General features: G+C 42.3%; 1 protein-coding gene across 1 annotated transcript in view; it reads left to right on the forward strand.

Moving 5' to 3' along the window:
* tspan9a (tetraspanin 9a) overlaps window positions 1-25,765 on the forward strand; it is a 63,160-nt gene extending 37,395 nt beyond the window's left edge. Inside the window, exons 2-7 of the mRNA XM_062421094.1 lie at window positions 10,488-10,679; window positions 12,981-13,055; window positions 20,996-21,097; window positions 21,418-21,549; window positions 22,592-22,675; window positions 25,694-25,765. Coding sequence (XP_062277078.1) covers window positions 10,488-10,679; window positions 12,981-13,055; window positions 20,996-21,097; window positions 21,418-21,549; window positions 22,592-22,675; window positions 25,694-25,765 — 657 coding nt within the window. The remainder of the gene's footprint in view (window positions 1-10,487; window positions 10,680-12,980; window positions 13,056-20,995; window positions 21,098-21,417; window positions 21,550-22,591; window positions 22,676-25,693) is intronic.
* The last annotated feature ends 157 nt before the right edge of the window (window positions 25,766-25,922 follow it).

Consider the following 25,922-nt stretch of genomic DNA (forward strand, 5'->3'; position numbering starts at 1 on the left):
CATCCCACTTGAGCTTTTTTTTGAATGAACAGAAAGAAGGTAGAGTAGAGGTATAAAGAGGGAGAGATGCTGCAGCTACCACAGGGAACACTGATGAGGGCTTCCCTATATGGCAATGTAATATAATTACAGGCACATTAAAAGTTTTTCCTCATTGTGGTTAAAGATTAAGTAAGAATGTAATTGTTGTAAATACTACAGCTGTCAAGGCTACAGTGTCTTGCGCCATTAGCTTTTTTCTCTTCTCCAGTTCATCAGTCTTGTCTACATAGTACATTTTTATAATGATGGATGAGCAGAGTTTTTGGACTTTAAACAAGATTCAGGTGCTGTGGCTGGCATGCCAAAGGTGAAATAGAATCACTCCCCCCCCCCGTTCCCCGCTGGATGAGAAGCAGATGCAGAAAGAGCGTCATCAACATTCAAACGGCACACACAGACACCCCACACCTCTATGAATACAGATTGGCTCTTTGGATTGGTTAATGTAAGTTCTTGTTTTCACTCCGTGTTTTCTCACTATCTAAGTTTATTATCTCTAAAATGAAGTCAGCTGTGGAACACGTTTACAGCAGAAAGTCAATTTTCCAGGATTTGTGATGCAGCAAACTGACTAAAAGAGAAGGGGGAGAAAAGGAGAAGGAGGCTGTGTTCTGCAGTAGTCTCTTATTCCAGGCAATATTCCCAAAGACACATAATACAGCATGAATTATGGCATGAATTATGGGACATACTTCAACATGCTTGAGTAAAGATTGCTAAAAAAAATAGTGGTTCCTACAGCAGGAAAAGAAGCAACAGGGGGAAAATAATAAGATATAAGGTGACAGGGAACAGGGCTGATAATAAAAGGCTCAGTAGTACACCGTCAGGCTACTTTATCACTTCATAGCATGAGGTGTAATAACATTAGCAAACCTCTCTCTTAACAGTATCTTAGCTCTGTCTTTAACAGTGTGGTGAATAACTTGCTATATGAAGAGAAAAGCGTATTAAAAACTCTTTCATAAGTGCAGGGAACTAGTCATTTACCCTGTGGCATGGCATGCAGAGTTACTATTGATTATATGTCTTTCAATATGAATATCCTCTTTTCTCGCTAGGCATCCGCCTGGTGCTCTGGTTTTCACTTAAGCGGATGTGCATATTTTGCGTCTTCATCTCCCCCTGTCCCTCCAGGGATGCATAATGCCTTGCATTGCATAACAGGAGTGTTTCCATTCACAGTACCAATGCTCCAGGAATAAACATATGCTTAGATGTTCACAATTTTACTCTTATGCATTTGTTAAAAATTAGTTCCACCACTCTGCACAGCACAAATGCCAGATAGGCACGACCTGTTTCTGCACGGCCACAGAGTTGTGCTTCACGTAACCCCCTTGTATTCATTTTGGGTTCTAGCCACCACTCCCGTTGGCAAATGAAATTCTTCCTGTTCATTATGAGTGTGGGTAAGCCTTCATCGCATTGTTGTGAAATGTTATAGGCCATGTGCTTGCAACAGTGTCTCTAATGGAGCAGCAGTAGAGTAGCAGGTCAGATCTTGGTGGGCTATGCAGTACCCAGAGCACCCCTGCAGCAAGGCCATGCGCCCACACTGTGCTTTTTCCAAGTGAAACGAGATAATAAACCATCTAATACACACGCGTTAGCCTGCGCACGCTCACACACACACAAGCGCGCTAACACATGCACATTTACTATCACCTTTCTCCCTGAACAGCTCACAGTAAACCTAGCAGCCTGTTTTTGCACAAGGTCAGGCACACAGACCCTGTAGATAAAACCATTAGCAATGTGCTTCTAATGCCCAAGTGCTTCGTTCATTTCCAGGGAGAAATCCCAAGGCTGCTTTTCACCTCATTTTAGGCCAGCAATTGCCAGGCACTTGAAATACATTTGGAACGACATGTTTTGCTCTTCTAGTTCCATAGCTGGTCAATGTTACCTCAGTTCATCCCATAAAGTCCTTATGCCCATTACCAAAATAAAAGTTGTTGATGATGTTAGTGGAGGTTGTTGTTTTGTTTTGTTTTTTTTGCTGTTTTCTAAACAAAGACGACGCAAATGGAGAATTGTACATGAACAGACCAATGCCATACAAGTCAATTTAGCCAATACTCTTTATTCTCTCATTCCTCACAGTCTTGGGCTCATTTTGATACTAGGGGGAGTGAAGAGGACCAGAGAAATGTGCTGAGTGTACAGGTCTAGCTTTACTTACAGCACACTATAGCCTACCTAGCGAGGCGGCTTGATTCGCAAGATCACACAAGAATCCATCTTGTCAGGCTTCACCTTATGCGCTTGTCCAATCAGTGTCTTATGAGGATTCTCACATGATCTTGCTAATCCAGCTGCCTCACAAGGTAAGACAGATACACAGATGGGTTCTACAATCACCTGCCAAGTATTTTTTGAAAGTGCTTGCCCTTGATGGGTCTTTGTAACAAACCATCTGACGCGTCAGGTTCTAAAGCTGCCATAAGGTGCATTAGGGATTTCCCATATCCTCGGCCCTTTGGTCCTCTGCTCCAGGTACTGTGCAGGGAACAGGTTGAGCGTCCAACCTGTCTAACACGCACATCTCTGGCCATGCTCTTACTCTGCTGAGCCAGCACACTCATTAAGCCCTTCAACTAGTGAAACTCAATGGGAGACTGCCCAACCGTCTGCCCGCCTCTGAGGATTTTAGGCATGGCTGCACTGGCAGACCAGAGTGAGATATTTATACGAGCCAAATGTTTGTGTGTCTCTACAGGCAAGGCAGTTTATGTGGGAGAAAACAGGCACTCATAAAAAGGCACTGCCTTCACATAAATAGATATTTATTTTCTTAACACATTGACTTTTTATTGTACGCAAACGCCTCGTAAGATATCTTCATAAACACCTTTGATGTCAACAGCAAGCAGCAATATTCACATTTAATTAGCGCCTTGTGTTAGGAACGTCTCCCTCTGTTATCAGCTCCGTTTATGTATTTATATCTCAATGTCCTCATTAGAACATCACTGGGATTTTTATGGTCCTTCATCTCTTTAAAGGACTGATCACACTGGGTTTCTAAGCATTGGTTTGGAGCCGACAAGGAAGAGATAGCAGTAAGAAATGGCAGCTGTCATCCCTGCAGCCGCCCTGCATCCACAGCATGAAGAAGTAAAGGAGCTCTGTTCTCCTGTGGCAATGTTTTTTCTACACTTGGACCATTGCTTTGGTCTTTGGTTCTGAGCTTTGTACTCTGAGCTTGGCTTGCAGGCCCCATTTCCCTGTGCGTCTCTCTGAGTCTCCATCCACGCTCTCACTCTCTATTTGACTGTGGCAAACAGAGCTGCCTCGCTTTCTGGCTTCAGTCATGGGATGACTTTCCCCTTCCTGGTGCTCCCCTACTTGTTCTCGATGCATAATTGAAGTGCCTCTGGGTTCTTAGGCTGATTGAAGAGTCTTGTTGAGATGGTAGAGATCTAACAGCAGAATTAGTCAGGGATGTCTAATAGCGTTTCCTCTGACATTGTCCTTGCTCTCTTTCTTTTTGTGTCTTGTCCTCTAAGGGTAGAGGCTGTTGTCAGGTGTGAAAGAGTGTGGATATGTCAGCGCAGACAGCAGGGATAGCCCTGGACCGGCACAGAACAGCTTGTCTATCTTTAATCCTTCCTGGTGCAATTGATTTCGAGTCACTTTGCAGTGAATAGGCCTTTCAGCTCTTCCCGGGAGAGAGAGAGGGAGAGAGACATGGCAGGCCCTGCATCATAGAAAGGTGCATCTCTAAGAACCTTTAAACAGGGTAAAGGAGGCTAAAGCATCCAACCATAACCACCACTGAATTGCACCATTCTGTATGCTTGACTAGGCATGTGATGGATGGTGCGAACTCTTCCTCTGTGGAAACATATCAGCAGAGAATTCAAAAGACAAGTCTTTTCCTCCGTCACATCATATGTTTAGAGTCCTCGGAGAGATGCCAAAAGCATTTTGAGATGTATAGACAATATGTACTTGACCCCCGTAAAAACTAAATCGTCCACAAATGAAAGGGTGCATGTCCATAGAAAGTAGCATGCTGTGTTATCAGCCGGTCCGTTAGACAGCATGATTTTCTAGGTAATCTCTCGCATTGTGTGAGCCCGCCAGGACTCCGCTGGGTGAATGAAACTTTAACCAGGCAGATATAGCTTTTTAATCTTACACTCCGCATCTGTCCTGGCCTTTGGAATTCATGCAGTGTTTATTCTGAGCCTGAAAGCACTGTTTCCCTAAGCCGCCATCGCAGACCCTGTGAATAATTTACTTGTTATACAACTCACATTGGCTGTACAGTATTCACTGGGGAATGACTAGGATGCCCCTAGGAAGCCCAAAGAGACAGGGGCGGGGATTTTTACTGGAAAGATGTATATTGCCTACAGATCAGCTTGTCTACTGTACCATCATCGGGATAAATATTGTGTAGGGGGCTGTACTGAAACACATAGGCTTCATAATGGAAGGGTTAGAGGGTTATTTCCCACTAGAACAACACAAGAGGTCTGTTTTTATTCATAAATATGTTCCTTTTAGCAGCTTCCCTTGCCCTAAATGTCCTATCTAGATATTTGTTGCAAGCAAAATATTTCATAGTCAAAAGGAAAACTCAACTGAAGAACCTGTTTCTTGGGTATGAAATAGTTACACGTTGTAGTTTGTCGCTTGCACCTTCATAGTGAAAACGAATTGTCCATAAAAGCTTCTTAACTACAGTATAATTTACTTCTCTGCAGGCAATCAGTATGCTGAGCATTTTCAAAACACTAACATGCACTAATATGGCTAAATACACAGCTTTATTTCTTGCTAGTGCAATTAACGTCTTACTATATATTAATCATTTACAACCAATCTAAGCGTGCAACAAAGATAAATGGCTAACCACGCTAATGACAAAGCGAAGCTGTGTGTTTTAAAAAAGGGCTATTTGTAACATGCTGAACACACAAACGGTCAGTGGGGTGTTGAATTGTGCTGCAGAGGCTGCTAAGTGGCTAGCTGCAATTAACTAGTTATTTTTTTCATTGCAATGTCGTGCAGTGCACTTTGATCGAGCAAAGAACTGTTAATAGCCAGTGTCAAATCTCCAAGCACAGTTGTCAAATTGCTATCAATGCATTGTGTTTGGTGTGATAAAGCTTTTGTGTAATGAACCTTAGATCTAATGAGAATAGCTTATTTTTTTTGCCTTTTGAGCAAACTTTAAAAAAAAAACAAGGTTTATTTAGGCCCGACTAGAAAAACAAGGTGAGTCAAAGAATAAATCAACAGTGATAATGTGAAAAAAATACACTATTCTTGTCACCTGGGCTTTTTTTGTTTTTGTTTGCTCAAGTGTGGTCACATGGAGGACAAATGCAACAAAAGTAGTTATTTGTCATGAATAAATCGTAAAAATATAACCTTTCCTGACAGGAATACACAAACACTGTCTTGAATCTACTCACGAAATGACTCCTTTTCTTTAACAGCATGTCTCGCTGTTTCACAGCAAGACCTTTTCCACTTGCTGGGTAGCAAATACAAATAACCTGTCTTTACTTTTAGGCCTTTTTACTTCTATTTGATGTTTACAATACCTTTATTCTGTTTGTCATACTGCAATTCTTTTTCTTTCTCTTGCAGTTGGCAGGCCATTAGTGTTTATATGGTAACATGAATCACAAGCTTGCAGGATCACATGGCGACAAATGAATAATCATCTTTTTTTCTGAGGTGAATATCCTCTGTCTTCATTTCAGTGCAAAATCAATGCCAGCAAAAGCAGAATATATTCTGTGCTGCAAAAAAAGGAAGAAAAAAACGTCCCAATAAAAAGAAAGATGGAGTTGCAGTAAAGGGCAGAGGGAATTGTAAAATGATAAAGTGGCTTCACCCTCGAGCAGTGCAGTCAGTCTGGCATTTTCCCCAATTTTATGGTTTATTGTGCTGTAATGGTAGAAGTGCTTGCTAATTATAAGGTTGGTTTTCAAAGTGGCAAAGCAGATGTCTATAGAAGATTATTATTATTTCTGTGCCAAAGATGGCTTCTTCATTGAGCAAATATTGACTTGTGGCTTTTTGCTGTAAAGATTTTATTAAACTAAAGCACACACACTCAAACTCACAGCCACACACACACACACCCACATACACCCACATATACACATACCCCGCTCAGTCACTCACTCAAAACTTCACAAACTCATTCACAGGGGCATTCAGCCCTTGCTATGGGACTAGTCACAGAGGACAGCAGTAATTTGACATAAGCTGTCATTCTTTACGACGGTACGTGCTACCATGGTGACCTTTCTGAGTGCTCAGAGTATGAAAAGGTCAAGTCCTCCAGCTTCCACATAAACACACATAGCACCCACCTAACCCTCGGACCCGCTTCTTCTCTGGGAGATTGAAGTGGGGTCCTCTGTCAGGGGACTCTGTGTCACTGAGCCAACTGATAATTCTCCAAACCAGCCACTCGGATGAAGGGTCATTTTCTTCTCATTCTCTCCCTCAAAGCTCAATATCTCTTTCTCTGATACACATCTCACGTGTCCATCCAATCTTTCTGGCTTTAATGCCTTCTATCCCTGCTACACACACCTTATGGTTGACCCTCCTCACCTCGTCTTCCTGTTTGGAAAGTTGGTTCACAGTATCTTCGCACAGTGTTATTGCAATTATTTTCACCCTGAGCTTGTTACAGGGTCCAAACAGCAGGGTCCCATTCATCCAGCTAGATAGAGTCTCATCTCATGTCCTCCAATTTCCGCCACCAAAAAGTGAATGTTATCCTCTACTTCGCTCCTCTGCAGGGCTCATGTTGTCACTTCTCCCACAAATGACATTTAAACATTGGACTACAATCTGGCATACCACAGAGGTGTTCTCAAAATGTATGAAAAGGTCACTTCCTCTGAGTCTGCTCTAAGTCTTATTCGTTGATTTTTCTTTTAAAAAAGACCTTGTATCAAACACAATTACATTCACCCAATATAACCCCCCTCCTACTAGAAGTGCTATTAACTTTCCAAACTCAGTTTAATGGTAAGAACGGTCAGTTTGTATTCCAGACTGCAAAGAATTTTCATTATCACAGCTGGAAGATGTGTTCCTATCAGCCTCAAATATAAATGAAACCTTCAAAGTGATAAATATGAAGTAAGCGTCTCTGCACTCCATGTATGCATGGGAACATCAACAAGACAAAGCAGCCAAGTTGTTTTGGCAGTGTCTAACTAAAGCAGAAATGCATATTTGAAAACCTATAGTTCTAAAAGGGGTCAATCCTGTGTTGAAGCTTGTTAAAGTTGAACTAGTATTGGACCCTGCTAGCTGTCAAGCATCACCCTCAGTTACTTAATGATGGGTCCTTGCCCTGTAGAGCACATGGAGTGAAGGGACAGTGAAAGCAGAGTAATAGCCGCGAGCTCCTGCGCTGGTTGTTTCTATCTGCACAGATAATTGGCATAGAGTCCCTCTGCGTCAAGTTCCATAGATAAGCTGGCAGACGAGGGACCGCGCCAACCAGCAAATAATCTTATATAAACAGTGGTAAGGTTGGTAGTGCTGTGGGTGATTGGCTCACTGGGTGATTGGCAGATGATAAGTGTGTGATAAGAAGTGTGGGTAGTGGTCTTAGATGAGAAATTTCATTGCATCAGTCGTTGTATTGACTTGCATCACGTTGCCCAGATCACAAACACATTGGGACATTATTATACGATGTATTCATCCAGCCCACATTTTAATCATATCCCTGCAGCATCTCCACTCACACTGATGCGATAACAATGACACTGCAGCACTGCCTTAATAGTAAATCTTCTCCATGACTGTTTACAAGCCTCCTCAGCATTTGGGGAGTCCTTGATCCTTACCTGCAGATAGGATACTAAAACACAACCATCCCACAATTAAAAGAGGATCAGGAGCTCAGCGGTGAGGCTCGGGATCAAGCTCGCACAAGCCAAGGTCAGATGACCAATGGGATTGGAGATTACACTGTTAGGTATTTCCTTTGGCATCGACTCAGGCGTCTGTTGACAGCATGTTGTTGTTGTTGTAGTAGTAGTAGTAGTAGTAGTAGTAGTAGTAGTAGTAGTAGAAGCAGGACGGAGATTAGGCTGTGCTCCTGGTAGACTTTAAAAGACAGATCAGACAGATTGAATGTGTGTGTGCGTTGGGGGGGACTAGGTGGTTTCACAGTCACTTAAGAGAGCGACACAGTTGGACGAGCTCCCTTCACCGGGCATTAAACACAATTAAGTCAAGGCACTGTATCCCTACCCACCTGGACGCTTAAATCTCCCGGTGCTACCCTCACCCCTGTAAATCCAATCTATCTAGTTTGCCTCTTAAACGTACTATTCCTCCCCCGTTTCCTCAAACCCCTTCCTCATGCTCTATATAATCTGGCCTTCTGAGGAGTGTCAGGTGTGATCCCCTATATTAGCTGCTCTGGATAGGGACATGACCTTTACCAGCCTTTTTCAATTGACGTTTTCATTCTCCCGTTTTTAATCAGGGAAGCACAAAGGGCCAGCGGGTGCCTCCCAGCAAATTCAGATGCGCCTGAATTATTTAGACATTGGGTGATTGAAAGTCCACTGCACTTCTCTTTCTTTCTGTCTCAGGTGTGGTCTTACTCAGAGCACTCATTCAAAATGCAACTTTACCGCCATCTATAAGTGACTAAACAAGTGTTGGGCTCTGTTCGCAGCCCCCCTTTCTCCTTCAACCCTGACAGCAGCACTCAGACTTTGTTCACACCAGCTACAATCTTTTATAAAATCATACCCTGGGCAGCACATTCAATATCTGCAGGAATTTAAGCACTCTCAAACGGCGCTTTTATCTACCCTGAGCTATTTACGTGCAGCCCTGATTCTTTCTCTCTGTGTCCTCGCTTTTAATTGCCTAGTCATTTCTTGGTTCTCAGGAGAGCTCGTGTATCACTCATCTCCCTGTACTGAAGCACGCTCATCCAATGAGGTCAACCTGCACAAAGTCAAACCTCACTGCTGAAAGGTCATAGGTTAATGAGAGTGAAACTACACTCCTCAGACACTTGAGATGGAGTTATTCAGATTCAGTTTATGTATCTACAGATCTTATAGGACTCATTAGACCCGAAGCTTCTCTCATCACCTCATGAAGCCGGCATCTGAAACCTGAGTGTTACTCTTTTACATCGTCACCTAACATCGCTGAAAGCCAGTCAGCAGACTTGTTAGGTGCTTTGTTTGTCATGTTTATGCCACACTTGTTTATTCTTTAAGTGCTGCTATTATCAGCTGTGCTGTTTGTCAGTTCAACTTTGTCAACTCAAGAAAATTAGCACAGCATGTGGTGGATTCGTTATTGTGTTCAGAAAGAGAAGAAAACAGTTGAGATTTATCCACGATTCCTACCTGATGATGATGATGATGTGTGTATACTGTCTTTTTTGTGAGCGGCACGGTGTGTGTTTGTTTGCATGCACAGCAGGTTTGTTGTACATATTGCTGACAGGCATTTAGGTGTAGTGAAGCAGCGGTGCTAAGATGAGAAAGGAAGAGGGGAGCTCTGCGAATAAAGGAGGGAAAGAAAAGGTGGCAGTGCAATGATTTACCATGGTGCCTTTCCATATTTTACATCATTTGAGATATTTTTTTTTAATCCATGGTAAAATTGCCCTGGGTATTTCATTCTATTAGGTGCAGGCAAAAATGTCACCATTTTATATCCTAGCCTATATTTCACAGAGCGGCGGCGGTGGGGGGGGGGGGGGGGGGGGGGGGGGGGCATGCTGTGTGGCTCTTATCTGTGATAGATGGAGCAACACGTCAGCAGGCGGGATGCCTCACCCCGCCAATCAAAGCCCTCCATAAACACTTCCTTGCATTAATGGACTCAGATTGTGGAGCATACACACATCAGCGGGAGTTTGGCAAGGTGACAGGAAGAGATTAGGGAATTGCTCCCTCTAGGTGAAGTTCAAGTCCACTGCAGGGGATTTTGGGAAGCTAAGAAGTTTTCATTTTGGGGATGGGGGTGGGGTAATTACATCTCTGTTTGTTTTGGATTTAATGTAATCAGCTCAAATGTGCGAAACCAGCACGGCCCAAGTCCAATTTTTTGCTCTAATCTCTTGAAGAGCAGTTATTGGCTTATCATAGTTGTAATTGGTGTAAAACCCCTTGTTTTTTGGGGGGTGTTTGGTCATGGATGATTGCATGGGCAATTCCCTGGGCAGCCAGGGAAATTGAGCCTGTTGCACTGGGCTTTCTGAGCTGGGATTTGTGTTGTTTTAGAGCTAACGTTACTCTGTAGATTACTATATTGTTCAGCAGGTTTGTAATTGTGAACAAAATCTGCCAGGGGAGAGCTAAAACTGAACTTGGCTGTTAATGATTTCTGTAGCTAACCCTCAGGAGAGCAACTTACCTCCTGTTTGTTGTCTCACCTTGTCGTCTGTCTTATCTTTTTCCTTGCAGTTATGTGGCTGCGGGCTGCTCGGCGTGGGCATCTGGCTCTCTGTGTCACAGGGCAGCTTCGCCACCTTCTCGCCCTCATTCCCCTCCCTGTCGGCTGCCAACATGGTCATCGCCATCGGCGCCATCGTCATGGTAACAGGCTTCCTCGGTTGCCTGGGTGCCATCAAGGAGAACAAGTGCCTGCTTCTGAGCGTGAGTTTATCTGCATACCTACACAGTGTCCATTATATTAACACACACACACACACACACACACACACACACACACACAGACAACTGTTCAAGCATAAATGCACACACTCACTCTCCCTCTAACACTATCTCTCCTGCTTGGATTTTTTTCCCCCACATTCCCACACATCACTCATGGAAATATTGACAGAAATGTCTTGCAGAGACTCTCACATTGTGTTTATACACCTACACGCACTGGTCACAGGCCAGCGAGAACTCTGCAGCATATTTGTATTTTTCTTCCAAGTGGAACCACGGGGGGGGGGGGACGTAGACTGATAGGAGTTGACTGATAGTTCAGTCTGCATTGTATCAAACCTCAGGGGCTCACACAGGAAAATTAGAGCTGAGAGGTGGGAATCTCCGTCTGCAAATTAACGCCGACGCATTCATGCCGTTTCCATCGCTTTGGTCACAGCCCAGTGAAAGCGCTGTCAGTCAGGAGGCCTTTTGTGTTACCAATGTTGTTGAATTAGCACACTAAAGGCACCAGGTAATTTTTGTTCTCAATAGTTGAGAATATTCTATTATTCATTACAAAGAATACTCTGCCTTGACATTGCACTGTTTGCCCAAAGCTGTATAAGTGTTTTATCTTAAGCACAAGTTAATTACAAAAGTTCACCCAATGGAATGAGGTTGCTTGGATCTGCTGAAAAAAAAAAAAAAAAAAAAAAAAAACGTTCATGTATGGAAACTTTAAATGAGAACTGGAGTTGGGGTTCTGGGTACTTAAAATCACAAACAGCTCAATCCCTTGAAGCTCTTGCATCAGTCAAAAGCCCCACCAAATCCTCAGTGTTGGACATGGCTTCCTTCACCTGCCTAACAACTGTGAAGCAGAGAGAGGGCGAGAGCTGGGGGCAGGGGGGGTGAGAAAGAAGGCTGGAATGAGAAAAAAAGAGCGACCTAATGGAAAATCTAAGAGTTCTGATGTTTCTCATTAGGTCACTTGCCACATCTGTGGATGGCAGCGTTTTATATCGACCACAATATTTCCGTCCTGAGCCGGGGTGCCTGTTAGTCACTATTGTTGCTTATTTTGTTATTTGTTTTTCTTAGTCTATCTTTCCAGCCCAGCACACCCAGAGGTGGGGGCAGGTGAGATCGCAAGACCTGAAAACATCAGAGTGGGTTTAGATCTCCTGAAACAAACAGATCTGAGCCTCCACCTTGACATATTATCTCTGAAGTTACTCTGCGGTCAACTCTCTCCGGATTAATCCTTTGTAGTAAATTTCCAGTCTGTCTTTTTCTTTGCCAAAAAATCTTTACTGACACAATAAAGAAAAAGAAAAAAAACTGGGATGGAAAACACTAAGATATCCAACTGGAGTCCTTGAAAGTGTGAATTGCTAGCATAGAGAACATATGCCCACAAAGCAGTGCATGCAAATATATGTGACTGCACTCACACATATTTTCATATTTTCACTGCCAGCAGAGCGCCACCAGAAGCTGTTCCTTTAACTTTCAGCACCAGGAAAAATATGTGACAAACCGACTGTGAAGGCACAACAGTGATACGCTAAACTGACAAACCAGATATCCAACCAACAAACTGTCGGAACAATTTCATTTGGGCCTTGACAAAAATAATAGCCTGCCCCTTCCTCCCAAAATGAGTTTGTTATTAATGGTGTTTTCTAAAGATCTAGGTTTGCATGCCTCTTCCCATGCTGTGTAGAAGAGCTTGGTAAATATTGAGCTGAAGCAGCATTAAGAAGGGAGAGGAGAATAGTAGATGAGATGTGTTGTGTATCAATTTTAGGAGGTCTTCAAACCTTTTCTTCATCCTCTCACACGTTCGTAAGCCCTCCGGCACTTTAGATTCTTCTATTTCCCTCCTTCTGTCACTCTTCCACTCTCATCTCTCCTTTTTCTGTCTTTCCTTTTCTCATTTGAATGTTTTTTTTTTCCCAGTACGTGTTGTTTTATTTTATTATTGAGGAATCTAGGTTGCTCTATATTCTGCACACAAACTGAAATCAGTAACTGTAGCCTTAACCCAAATTGACTGATTATGTTGCTTTCCATGTATTGCTCAGAAGGAATCAAATGCATTTCAAATCTCAGTTGCAGAGTTTCTAATGAGATGCACAAACCCCGTCATATGCAGTACCAGTCACTGTATTCCCTTGAATGAGGAAGAGTCTCAGATTTATGTGCAGCATGTTTTCATTGCATGAAAAGGTAGATTTTATGCATATGCTGAAGCAATTGTTAAAACAAGACTCTTTCTCTCTCTCTCTCTGACAGTTCTTCATTGTCCTGCTGATTATTCTCCTGGCAGAGCTCATACTACTCATCCTGTTCTTTGTGTACTCAGATAAGGTAAGTTCATTTTATTCTCCATGTTGTGTCTGAATGTTAAAGCTTACATCTGTTATCGTTCCAGTTAGCTCGCTGACATTTTCTTTATACAGTCTAGCTCGGCGTCACAGTGAATCTATAGTATGAACTTACGTTGCCAAGGCTTTCCAGTCTTTGCAGTTTGTAGTCTTGAGCAGTTCATGTTTTTAAGGCTGAAGACATACACACACACACACACACACACACACACACACACACACACACACACACACACACACACACACACACAGGAGTACTCACAAATGCACAAAGCAATAAAAGGTGTTAGTGTGACAAACGTATCTATGTTCCAGTTGCTTCCGGGTGTCCGAGTTTCATTTTTTATATTTGGTCGTTCCTCAGGCAGGAGGTTGAATGTCTTCATTCTGCCATTAACCCAGCAGTCAAAGGTTAGGCCCCAAAATGCAGCCCAATCCCTACCAGTTGGCTCCCTTTAATTGGTCCCGAGCACATTTCCCATGACCCCTGCTTGGGCTTAGGTTAGGGGTGTGTGTGTGTGTGTGTGTGTGTGTGTGTGTGTGTGTGTGTGTGTGTGTGTGTGTGTGTGTGTGTGTGTGTGTGTGTGTGTGTGTGTGTGTGTGTGTGTGCGTGCGTGTGTGCGTGTGTGTGGTGACAACAGATGAAGATATGTAAATCTCTGGAGATTATTGCTATCCACGGGCAAACGGCATCATTCTCTGTGCTCAATCAAGTTTCTCCACAAATATTTCAGCCTGAAGAAGACAAATGTCTTGAGCAGGACAAGCAGAGAAGACTTCTATCTGTTATGTCATTGATAGATCTGTTTATTTATATATTCAAAGTTTCTATGTCGCAGGCCCCAGGGGCTGTCAGCTAATTCTCCCTTTATGTTCTGAGGTTATTGCTCAAACTAAGTCTCTCAGGCAGATAAAAGAATTCATTTAGCAGCCTCCCCATTCTTAGATTTGGATCAGGTCTCCAAGGCACACCCTGTCAGGAGTAAATATGTATTTTGCCTTATCTCCAAAATATTACCGGCTTAACTAAAAAAAAAGGGGGGAAAAAATCAAACCCTGATCTTTCTAGTGGAATTTAAATAGGGTGCCTCCTGAATTCACAGCAGTGACTTAACATCACCTGTGAAGTCAGGAAAAGGTAGCCCAAGTATGGCTGAGGATTTCTTCAAAAACTGAAATGAGTCTCCATTAGTAAGGGATAGGATTTATGTCTCATTCACACCAGATCCAGTAAATAGCAACCGAATTTTATGTTTCTACCATCTTCCAGAATTACAGCATGTTTATCTTGGCTTAGACCTAATGGGATGTGAAACCACTATAACGCTGATCACTACCAAATATATTTTCCTTTATTGGTGCTCAGATGTCATTGGAAAGCAAAGCCATTACAGCAAATTATGTGTTATTGGAGATGGCATTTTCAAACCTCCCTCCAAATAAGATGTCCTGCAAAATTGAGGAAATTGTGCGGTGCCATTACACAGATGGCATTATATAATCAAGGAATGTCAAGATGAATTGAAGGACAATCGTTGTACACGAGGACTTCATATATTGCCGTTTTGGTTTTTTTCTCTTCTTCCGGCTTGCCTCTCTCCAGTGAGATCTGGTATGCTGTGTGAGGCTCTCCTCATCCTCTGCTACAGGCTGTGATCAGAGGAATCACTAATTCACTTCTCCTATTTGATCTTCTAATCACAAAGCATTTATTAACAAGTCTGGAAGACAGTAGTTGGCAGCTTTTAAACGTGTATCGACAGAGGCCTGCAAAACAGATATTTTAGTCTTTCAAATGGGTCATCTTTAAGTCATGAGTGACGCCTCTGCAAACTGTGCTCCTTACGGGTGACAAGCTGTCGACGAGATGTGCAGAAGGACAACATAATTCGCTGCTTTCATTTAGTTAGCTTGTCTCACCCCCATTTCTGCATGTCCACCAGTTTAATCCTGCTTAAGACACACTCCTCATTCTCCTTAATGGAGAATTTCTCTTCTATTCCTCACCCCAGTTGTTTCGCCTCCAGGTATGGCTTATGTGAAGGTGCTCCTTCTTTCCATCCACAGCCCAGTGGAGTTAAGCACTCTGATTAAATGCCATGTACAGGCCGTAGTATAATAAAGGTTGGCCCTGCAGTTAGTAACCAGCTGACTACAGCAGATGGCTGGGCCACAAACCAGATTACAGTGATCCGTCTTTAACGCAGTGACCTCATTGTGCCTCCGTCGACCCAACACACCGAGCCGAACAGCGGTGAAGGTTTATTAGCTCAGAATGTGGAAACAGAACCTGGCAAGCAGAGATGGGGAAGCACCGGAGCGTGTGCACAGGGATGTAGGGAGGAAGGGAAACAAAGACAATGCAGGAGCGAGGAAGGTATGGAGAGAAAGCAAGTGAAGAGAGGGAAAGGGAGGTGAGATATTTAAGGCATGAAAGGAAAGGAGGAGGAATGTGTTAGGGCGGTAAGTTAAAAGGAGGGAGAAGCATGTAAAAATAGTGTACCAGGATGATTAAAAAAAAAGAACATATGCAGCGAAAGTGAGGTGCGGTGTCACTGTGAATCAAGATGTCAAGAAGCTTAGACAAATAAAACACTGGTTGGGAAAGTAGGGAAGGCTATCTAACTAAAAACCCAACAAAGCAGCAGACACATATAGCCTTGTGCAATTTGTGTACAGGCACAGATATGTTCAATCCCTGACCATGCTTCATATATCAGTACCAATTACAGAGTAGTAGCAGGGGTCTTCCCCTTGCGCTGTCGAGTGCCCTGGCCTCAGGCTACGCAGCACAGGCTTGCAGAGCAACCAAGGGAATTAAGTATTGCATTTAATGATGTGCTGTTGGAGACCTCGGGGCTCTGATGCTGCTTCTCTCCAGATCATTTATTACGCTTTCAGGGCAGTTAGCTCAAGCTCTTACCCAGACTATGCCACGGGAGCAACAATATAATATTGTTAGCCACACTTCTTTGGGAGTGAAAGAATTTGATGATTAGAAGCAATGTGCCCTGAGAGTATACATGTGAAAAATGAGCTTGTAAGAGTCCAAAAGTACTTAACATGGGGAAAGAAGTATAGTCGAGAGTGAATGTAACACATCTGATGTGAAAAAAGAAAGATTAAGTGTAGTATCTTGAGTTTATCCTTGAAGAGGGTACAGCTAATGATGGAAGACGGGGCGTGACTGTCTGTTCTGACAGCAGGATATCACTTTTAGTACGTGGTTGTGAAGCAACACTCTCCATACTATTGCAGCTGACTGGAGGAAAGCCAACAGTGCCTCCGAGATCTGACAACACATGACAAAGAAGGAAAGGCTTGCTTACTTTCATTGGAAGAAACCCGTAAGACAATTTGTTCTGGATTGTGTAGTTTTTAAAGACTTCACAGAATGAGTCATGTTTAAAGATTGAAGATGAGAGGGGTGACATGAGGAAAGTAGAGCAGGGAATAAAACATTTGGAGAGTAGTCCTGCGAAGTGGAAATATGGCCTCTTTATTTATTTATCCTCGATTTTAAAATCTCCTCTCAGCTCTCTAATGGGGAGTAGTACAGGTCCATGGCGGTGGGATGACAGTTTCCTAGGGTGCACTGAGGTTATATCACACAGACCTTTGCAAGCCTACTCCAAGCGAGTCAACAGGTCAGCAAACATGTGTTTTTGATAATAATTCGGCACTTTATTTGCTCATCTTTCCATGTATACTCTACATTTTTCAACCAGCTGACACGTGATCAAGTCCAAAGTTTTAGTCTTGCTGTAATGCGTCGTCCACAACAGCACATATCTGATACTGCCTTGTTGTTACTTGGCCAGTCTGCTGTGTGCAGATGCAAAACTAGTCCTAGAGCCATAGTTTTACTATCATGTTGATTGTGGAGTCTACTCTAATGAAAAAATTACAAGTTATAGTTATGAAAAATCTTAATTTGTATAATATTCATGATAATATATTAAATTATTGTGTCAAACTTAATTCAATATAACCATATTTACACTTCAGATATGGTGCTGTGGTCAAAATAAGCCACAGTCTTTAATAGGTTCATATTTAAAAACTTCTTTCCATATGATCTCACATGAATCATCATGGGAATGCACTAGGTTTTTACAGTATGTATGGTTAGTACGTGTTATTTTGTGCACAGTATAGAGCTGGAACAATTAATCAAAAATTGATCAGCAATTAGTTTGATTTGACTATTCTGAATACAAATTTGTGTCATTTTTAAGCAGACATGCTTTCATATAATTGTGTACAGATTCTCTTTGTGTTTTTGATTTTTGTTCAGAAAAGGTAAGACATTTGAGGAAGATCACCTTGGGTTGTAGAAAGTTTTTCATTATTATCTGACATTTAATAAACTAATAGTTAATCGAGAAAATTATCTGCAAATTAATCGATAATGAAAATAATCATTAGTTGCAGCTGTAGTATAGAAGAATCTGTCCCTTGTACTGTAGGAAGGCAAATGTGCAAGTAAAATATTATGTGTTTAATTCCAGTCATCTTTCAGTGAGAACTTACTGTTCTTTACATTTTCACCAAAGCCTCAGTTGTCTTTCAGTTCTGTATATCAGGTTCCTGCATAGCTGTAAACTATGTTCTCCTGTCAGTGTGCACAGAAGGTGGCAACCTACTAACAATTTGTATCTGGCTATATCTTTACGCTTGTCTAATTTCACAGATGGGCTGTTTTTTTTGTTTAGTTAGATTCTTTCTCATAGGGGTAATATATTTACTGAACCACCTGCATAATCTGTTGAGGGGGTTTTAGGTGTGAGACTTTACTGCAGAGACATTATAATTCAACACAGTAACATCATTTGAAGATTGTAATTGCTCAAAGTGATAAATAGCAGTCGGGTAAGTAAATAAAATTCACACAATACACTAATTGCTCTTCTATCCACCCATCACACCTCCTACTGTAAATGTGCAATCATTTATTGTGTTGTGTGACAAACACTAAATGCTTCACAGCATTCAACAAACTGGCATCTGAGACAGCAGTTGTTAGCCAGTTGCCCTCAGAGGCAAAACTAATGAGAGGAACCAGAATAAATACAAGACAGTCAACTCTGGGATAAAACTGACATATTTCTTACTGGTCCTTCCAGAGCAGGATGTGAACTTTGCTGTCTTAACAGGATGATTTTTTGGTTAACATGAAATAACTGACAAAAAAGATACGATTTTCACATTTTTGAAAATTGGAGCAGTCGGCTCCGTCATGGTTATGTAGCCTGCTAATGAGTTAGCAGCATGACTGTGTGTCAGCTCACTGACATGTCCCAGTGTACAGTACATGGTCCCCCAGGTGTTTACATGTCACCAGATCTAGGTCCCAAATCTGAAAAAGTTGAAAGAAAAAAAAAAGGATTTGTTCAAAACGTGAAACAAAGAAAATGAAATAGCTTCAATGTGTTTGTGTTTGGTAATTTCAGCACTGACTGGATGTGTTGTATTTTTGCAGCGTCTAAGTGACAGGTGTTTATCAGCCACCCACTCTCTGTTGCCTGCTGCTGTGCAGTGACAGAAAACAAACACCAATTTGGATAGAAAGCCCACGCCTTCCTCCATCCTGTCAACATGTATATCTGCACGGTTTCCTCTTTTTCTCTCGTTTCTCTCCCTTTCTGCGACTCTTGTGTGTTCTCTTGGCTAGCCGAGCTCAACCATGTAGACTTCTGTGATGAATGTGCTGCCTTGTATTGCTGAGTGTGAAAGCACCAGCCTATCTACTGTATGTTATGAGAAGTGTGAGCTTTCCCTCAAGGCCCTGTCAATATGCCACACGAGATATTGCGTTGATGATCTGTGGCAACTTTCAGAGAAGACTTACCAGGAGTTAGATGTTGCTGACATATGGTGTTTGTGAGCCATTTCCAGTACCAGCAACATGAGCTTCAGTCAAGACGTTAGTTTTCTCTATCAGAAAAAAATAGGCTAATGCAACAACAATGTGTTTGTATCTGTTCCTTTTGCATGGAGAAAATGGGTCAGAGTGTTGCGTGATCAAATTCGTGTTTGTTCTGCAGTCATTTGTCTGCCTCTCGTTAGCGGTAAATCTGGATCATTACGTTTCATTTCAGGCTGTAACAAAGACTTCCACACATGAAATGGAAAATGTGCAGAGACTTATTGGAGACTCAGAAGATGATTTTTATTGTAGTATCGGGGCCCCCTGCTCTTTCAGTGACTGTGTTACTGCGAGAAGTCAGTAATGAGCGAGAGGCATCACACATGGAGAGGAGAAAGATGGAGGGTGGAAACAAAGTAAGAGGCAGAGATTGATGATACCGCTCTTCATCTCATTTTCCTGCACGAGGACAGATATAGTGGGGCCTGCAGCCCGAGGTGCAACACACAGATATGCTCCCCTGCATCAGCAAAGTTACAGAAGGAGAAGAAGAAAAAAAGAATGTGATTTAAAATGATACTAATCTTATTTCAAAGGTTTTTAAAGGATGTTTTAAATGGATTTTGCATGATTAATGATTACTAAAGCACTTTATTGCTAGGGAAACTTTAATTACTCAGTAAAAAATCAGTTTGACTTTTATGTTTAATTCAGCAAATAGTTTCATTATGCCTTGCAGCTCAGAAAACAAGGGTTTGAGGCTTTTTCTTCCCGCCAATAAATTGCTGAACCACTTAATATAAAGCTTAATCTAGTTTTCTGTATGATCAAAGAACATCTTGATTTGTCTCCTACAGTACAGTATACAGAATACAGACTTGTGCTGAGCTACACAGGCAATTTTTCAAGTGACTTTAAATCTTGTATTTCTCTTGTAAAAACAGGATGACTATCTGCTGGCCTGCTTCAATTTTCCTGCTTCTGTTATGTTTTTTTTAACTGAGAGATTTACTGATGGTGGTATTTACTCCCACCACTCTAAACAGCGTCAAGCCGAGCAGAAGTCTCTGAATGAAGAAAGTGGAGAGTATGAAAGCCTTGTGTTGTGTCAGGCAGTAATAAACATGATGCTGCTTCTCTTATAGTCTGGCAGGGTTTATTTTATTTATTTATTTTCCCAGGCACAGTCTTAGGCACTACGCTTTAACTATTAAAGCGAGGTACGTTCCTTTTGTTGTGCTGTAACTCATATTGCCTGTACAGATGTAGTAGATGTCGTAGGCTGTAGTAGTAGCAGCCTGTGTAGATGAAATACAGCATGGCTCTAGCAGTTCATGTCATTTTTCAAGTAATAATTACCCCCATGTCTGAAGCGCCTCTCAATCTGTCCTGGCAGTTAGAAAATCCCCTGTGGGCAAAGTGAACTGCAGGAGAACTAAAGCTCTGATTTTGTATCTCATTAACACAGCCAATGAGATATTAATCTCCATCAGACATGGCACAACTCTGAGCACAACGCTGGGGTTCAGTCAAAAGGAAAATGATTTCCTGACGTTATTAAAGGGCATATTGAAGCAGTGTGTGTAGAGTTGAAGTGACACATGACCTGTCAGATCTGCTGCTCATCATGTAAAAGTCCACTACAGTACTGGAGCAGGGCTATTTTTACATGACAGGGGGGGGAAAAGAAGGTTACCTGTTACTGAGCTGTGTACATCGCTGTTTACTGGTATTTACACGTCAGTTGTCGCTAACTGTTAGCTGTCTGTGTTCTGTTTTCATCGGGATTAGTCAGTTCATGAAGGAATGTCTGATCACTCCTCTAAAACATTAAAAAACACTTCACTATACGCCAAAGGCACCGCCATTAGTGCTTGTCTGTGCGAAATAAGACACTGACAGCTTTAAAAGAGCGGAATGATGTGAATGCACTCTTAAAAAACGCTCAAGACTCAACTCCCCGCTCCAATATAAAGACTATAATTAATCCTACAATGTACTTCATATTGAATGCTGAACCAAGCTCTCTAACCACGATGTCTTTTCATCCCCAGGTGAGTGAGAATGCCAAGCAGGACCTGAAAGATGGGCTGGCTCTTTACAACTCAGAAAACAACATAGGTCTGAGAAACGCCTGGAACATCATCCAGGCTGAGGTAGGTTGAAAGAGACCAGTGCAAAGTTTTACTGAAATATTCCAGCTAATGTGTTTCTTGGCTTGTAGCTGTAGAGTTAATGCAACATTAAATGTCAAGGCTGGTTGTTTAATGTATGCTTCGCTCCATTATTGTAGCACTCCATAGCAAAGGACTGAATTTAATACTTGCATTAAAGTTAGTTTGAGGTCTCCCTGGAAAGAGAGGAAGCATTAACCAATCTCATGTGTGACTGTGCGTGTGTGTGTGTGTGTGTGTGTGTGTGTGTGTGTGTGTGTGTGTGTGTGTGTGTGTGTGTGTGTGTGTTTGTTCATTCACAGTGGAAGTGCTGCGGTGTTATAGCATACACCGACTGGCACGAGGCCCTCAAGGAGAAGGTTGTTCCTGACCGCTGCTGCCAGGAGCATTACCAGGACTGCGGGCGTAACTCCACCACCATGTTCTGGAACAGGGTGAGTTGACATCGACTGTGATGTGATGTGTTGGGTTTTTTTGTTGTACATACAGTGATATGATAGGATGTTAGTGGTGGTATCAGCCAGATCCATATATCCTTGTCCTTCCTTTCAATTAATGTCTGAAGCTGTGTATGTATACGTGGCTTAAAATATTAATTATGTTGATTTAAGACACCATGACTGATATTAGTACAGGATTCACGAGGGACATAAAAATCATAAATCTTATATAAAATTAGAATCTTCAGTCCATCGTGTCCTCATACAACCCACTGGATGTATACAGTAGAGTAGCTTTAAAGTTTTACTCTTATTGCTTAATTCGGATCATGCTAAATTCTTTTCCATTATGCATGAGACAACAGCTCCTTTCCTCAAAAACCTTGAAGCACAATATTCGCCGTTACCCTCTCCTCCAACCACCACCACCATTACAAGTTTAATCTGCTATTGGTCTGGCATGTGCTTCTTAGGTCCAAAGCAGGATTAAAAGCTGTAATATAATTGCCAAAATGAGAATAAGCAGACATTGAGCCTGCCCAGCGTGAAGCCGCAGCTCTGAAGGCTTGTGTGTAATCCTGCCCAGAGGAGACAGCAGCCACACACTCCACAGTGGATTCTTACATGCCACCTCAGCACCCGCACTCAGGAAGGAGCACCACTTTGCAGCTGCAACCAACAGGCATTTACTCCCACCACTCCTCTAGTGGCTGACCTCTGAATGAACCCAGATGCAAATACCTTTAAAAGCGCGGGATTATGTACCTGCAGTGTTAATGCACACGTCTGTCCCTATGAGCCAGGAGTCGGGATATAAAAGTCGTCACTCATGGGTAATTCACTTGTTTTAACACCTCACCTCGTAGTTTTTTCATCCGAAGGAACATTTCAGACGCAGGAGATGCATTTATTCTTAAACATGTGAACTGTCCGGTGGAGTTTTTTTTGAGGTGATCAAACTGAAGTGACATGGTTCCTCTGCCACACTTAAAATGGTAGGAAAGTGGTATCCTTACAAGCTCTTGTTCCATTTCAGGGCTGCTTCGAGAAAGTGGAGGAATGGCTGGATGACAACAAGCACCTGCTGGGAACCATAGGCATGGTCATCTTGGTAGTGCAGGTAGGGAAGCTCAATGATATATTGTTCTTTCTTCCTCTATTTTTTCTCTCCCTATCCCTATTTTGGTGGATTTGTTTGTGTCTGCCTTTGTGGCAACATGTTTTAAAAATAAAGCGCGTGAATCCAGTAGCCTCCAGTCTAGTGTGTCACCGTCTTCTTCCCAGAAAGTTATGAGGTCTGTGCTCGGTGGGCGTTCTCGGCACCCACTCGTCTTGAAATGTTGCAGCCACTGTGTTCTGCACCCTGATCCTGTCTGAGAGAATCAAAGCTACCTGGCTTTGTGCCAAGCAGGCTGCAGCCATATAAGGGTCTATCAGAAGATAAGAGAGCTGTGATACTGAATATATGGGAGCAGGTATAGAGTTATAGATTAAAGGCACTGTAGGGAGGGTTGATAGATATTCCTCCTGTGGCACAGCTTCCTTTCTTATTATGAACTGCTTTATGTCCCTCTGTGCAGTCCACGTCTCATTCGCACTGTCCTTGCAGCAGATTTTTCCATTTTCTTAGAGGTTGAGATTTTGCATGCGCTCCAGACAGCCAGTGTATGAACTGTACAGACGTTGGGGGTCAGTAGCTAGAAACACCCACCCACTGTGTGTGTTTGTGTGACTGGTCACAACTTCGACTGGTCTCACATCTACAGGTATTAAGAAGAAGTACAAACAAATCTGATTATACTGATTACGGTGAATGATCATTGTTGCTGACTGAATCGGAAGCTTTTAGCAGTGAAGCTCAGGTCACGGGTGACATAAGCACCATTTTCAGCTCAGCTGTGACGCACAGTATCTTACTGTCTGGTTGAAACTTTACCAAAAGACAGTGAAAGCCACATACACAATCATAATGTTAAGAACAGGCCTACTTTTGTACAAAACTGACAGTTACAGCTTGAAGAGGCATCAAACTGAACTTAAAGTTGAACTGAAGACAGATTCAGTGCCGAACATCTCAGCTTTACCAACAGTGATGCATTCATTATCACTGATATCTGTTCTGAAGCACATTTGAACAGTGAAGTGGTTGCTTACTTCGGGAAAAAATAAAGAAACTATATAGTCTGTGGATATTTGAATTATGATTCATAATTTCCACCTCTACTCAGAACTCACATCTGCATAAGCAAAGAAGTTGAAGCATGCTCAATTTACAGATGTGCATTAACACCCAGGACGACTTGCCATCTATTGAATCCCTCTTACATCTTTCTATAAACATTGTATATAATATAGAAGTATCTAAATATCCCTTGGTGTAGTTTGAACACTCCTTATGCACTGCTCCAAACCTTCACCAACCTGTCTAATAATATCTGTCTGCACTGTATTCCCATTCATCGTTATATTTCACTCCTGTGCCCCCTGCTCTAAGGTTCCTATCACGCACAAATGGAAATGTGTACATTACATAGCTCTCTACAACGCTTTCTTACTTTATGTTTCCTGCCTGTCAGTCACTCTGCTCTTGCTGTGAAGTGTTCAGTTTGTAATAAAAGCAACTTTTATGAGACTCTGGACAATTATACTGTCCACAGGGATGTATGGTGTTTGAGCTTTAGTCAAAGTTCACAGCCTCACTGAAGGAAAGTTAACATTATATATTAGCCAACATTAGATCACTATGTATTCATGACAACATCACACAGTCTTGCTACATCGACTCTTCTCTCTACGTCTGACACTATCTTCTCCCCTTCTGTTCATTTCTTCTTCAAACACACACACACACACACACACACACACACAACACACACATACACACACACACAGTGTGCACATGCGGAACACTGACAAATATCAGCCCTGTTTGGAGACTGATAAAGTCTTCGTTCTGAATTAAACTCCACAACACCGCCTCAGCTGACATTAATTTTAATGATCTATACCCCCTCTCCGTACACATACGCACTCGGATTCAGGTGAGGGGTGGGAGAGTAGAGAAACAGACCTTGAGCTGTCAGATTAGCAGGCTGAGAGGCAAGGTGAAGGACATGACAGTGAAGAGAATCATGGAAAGCTGAAGTCCCATAAGTCTGCACTGTTGCATAATAGCCAGAGGCCCTGAGAACTGGCAAGCATGTATGGCAGATTTTGGCAAAAGCCTACAGCATGTCTATAACTTAATCCATAATGGTTTCATTAATGTCAGCATATATATATATATATATATTCTTAATAGGACACAGATGATTGGGCTTTGAAAAGTCCTGTAGGAGCGATTGTCAGGCTGTCTCGCTCACATTGAATGAAGCAGACAGCAGGAAGTTTCCACGCATGTTGAGCCGCTTATATGAGCAACCACATGTAGAAAATTGGGTTGGTTTTGAAGCACCAAGACTTTTTTCATCAGTCCAACCTCCCTCTCTTGCTGGATGTTTACTTCAAATGCCATTTAGTGTTATGATAGACAGCAGATTAAAGGTGGCGTTTTCTCTGAAGCAGCTTTAAGAATTGAGGTTTTGAGTGAAACTAAAGGAAGAGAATCAGCAGCTTTCCCAAGCTAATCATATTCTGTAGGAATCCCCCAGTCGAGTCTGTTTGCAGGAACATCACATGGCCTCTTTTTTTTAAAGACTATGCTCCATACAGTACTTTGCAGTTTTCTTGCCATCTGAACTTCGCCAGATAATGGTTTTAGGATCAGCCTTGTGACTGTGTTTGATGTAGAAGTATCAGGGGTAATGGAAACTTCAAAGAGATAGCTGGCTACTTTGATTCAGTGGCATCTCAATTTACTTCATTGACTTAATGCTTGTGCACGCTGTACATTTTCTATTTTTTTTCCCCGCCATCACAAAGATTCTAGAGCTCGTGTTTGAAGGCCTTATGAAAAAAGCAAGTGAGCGAAAATGTGCTGGTGCCTCACCACAGGATTTATTGTGCATCAAAACACACTTCAGCCCAACGGCATCGACATCAAAAAACACGACCACACATGCACACATGCATCAAACACATATAGAGAAACTTATCATGCAGACACAAATTCACTAACTCCCTCTCTTTTCCTCTGCAGCTTTTGGGTATGGCGTTTTCCATGACGCTGTTCCACCACATCCACAGAACGGGGAAGAAGTACGACGCTTAGCCTTGGGGGGGAGCAGCCCCATGGAGAGGAGCCCCACTGCCTGATGGGATAAGACTCTGATTAACCCCCACCCCCCCTTCCCACTTCCACCCTCACTTTACAACTTCTTTACCCCTGTCCCCAGACATTCTGTACAGATGTGTCCCTGCTCTGTTCT

The sequence above is a fragment of the Scomber scombrus genome, chromosome 6 (assembly GCF_963691925.1).
Source record: "Scomber scombrus chromosome 6, fScoSco1.1, whole genome shotgun sequence".
Taxonomy (NCBI): domain Eukaryota; kingdom Metazoa; phylum Chordata; class Actinopteri; order Scombriformes; family Scombridae; genus Scomber; species Scomber scombrus.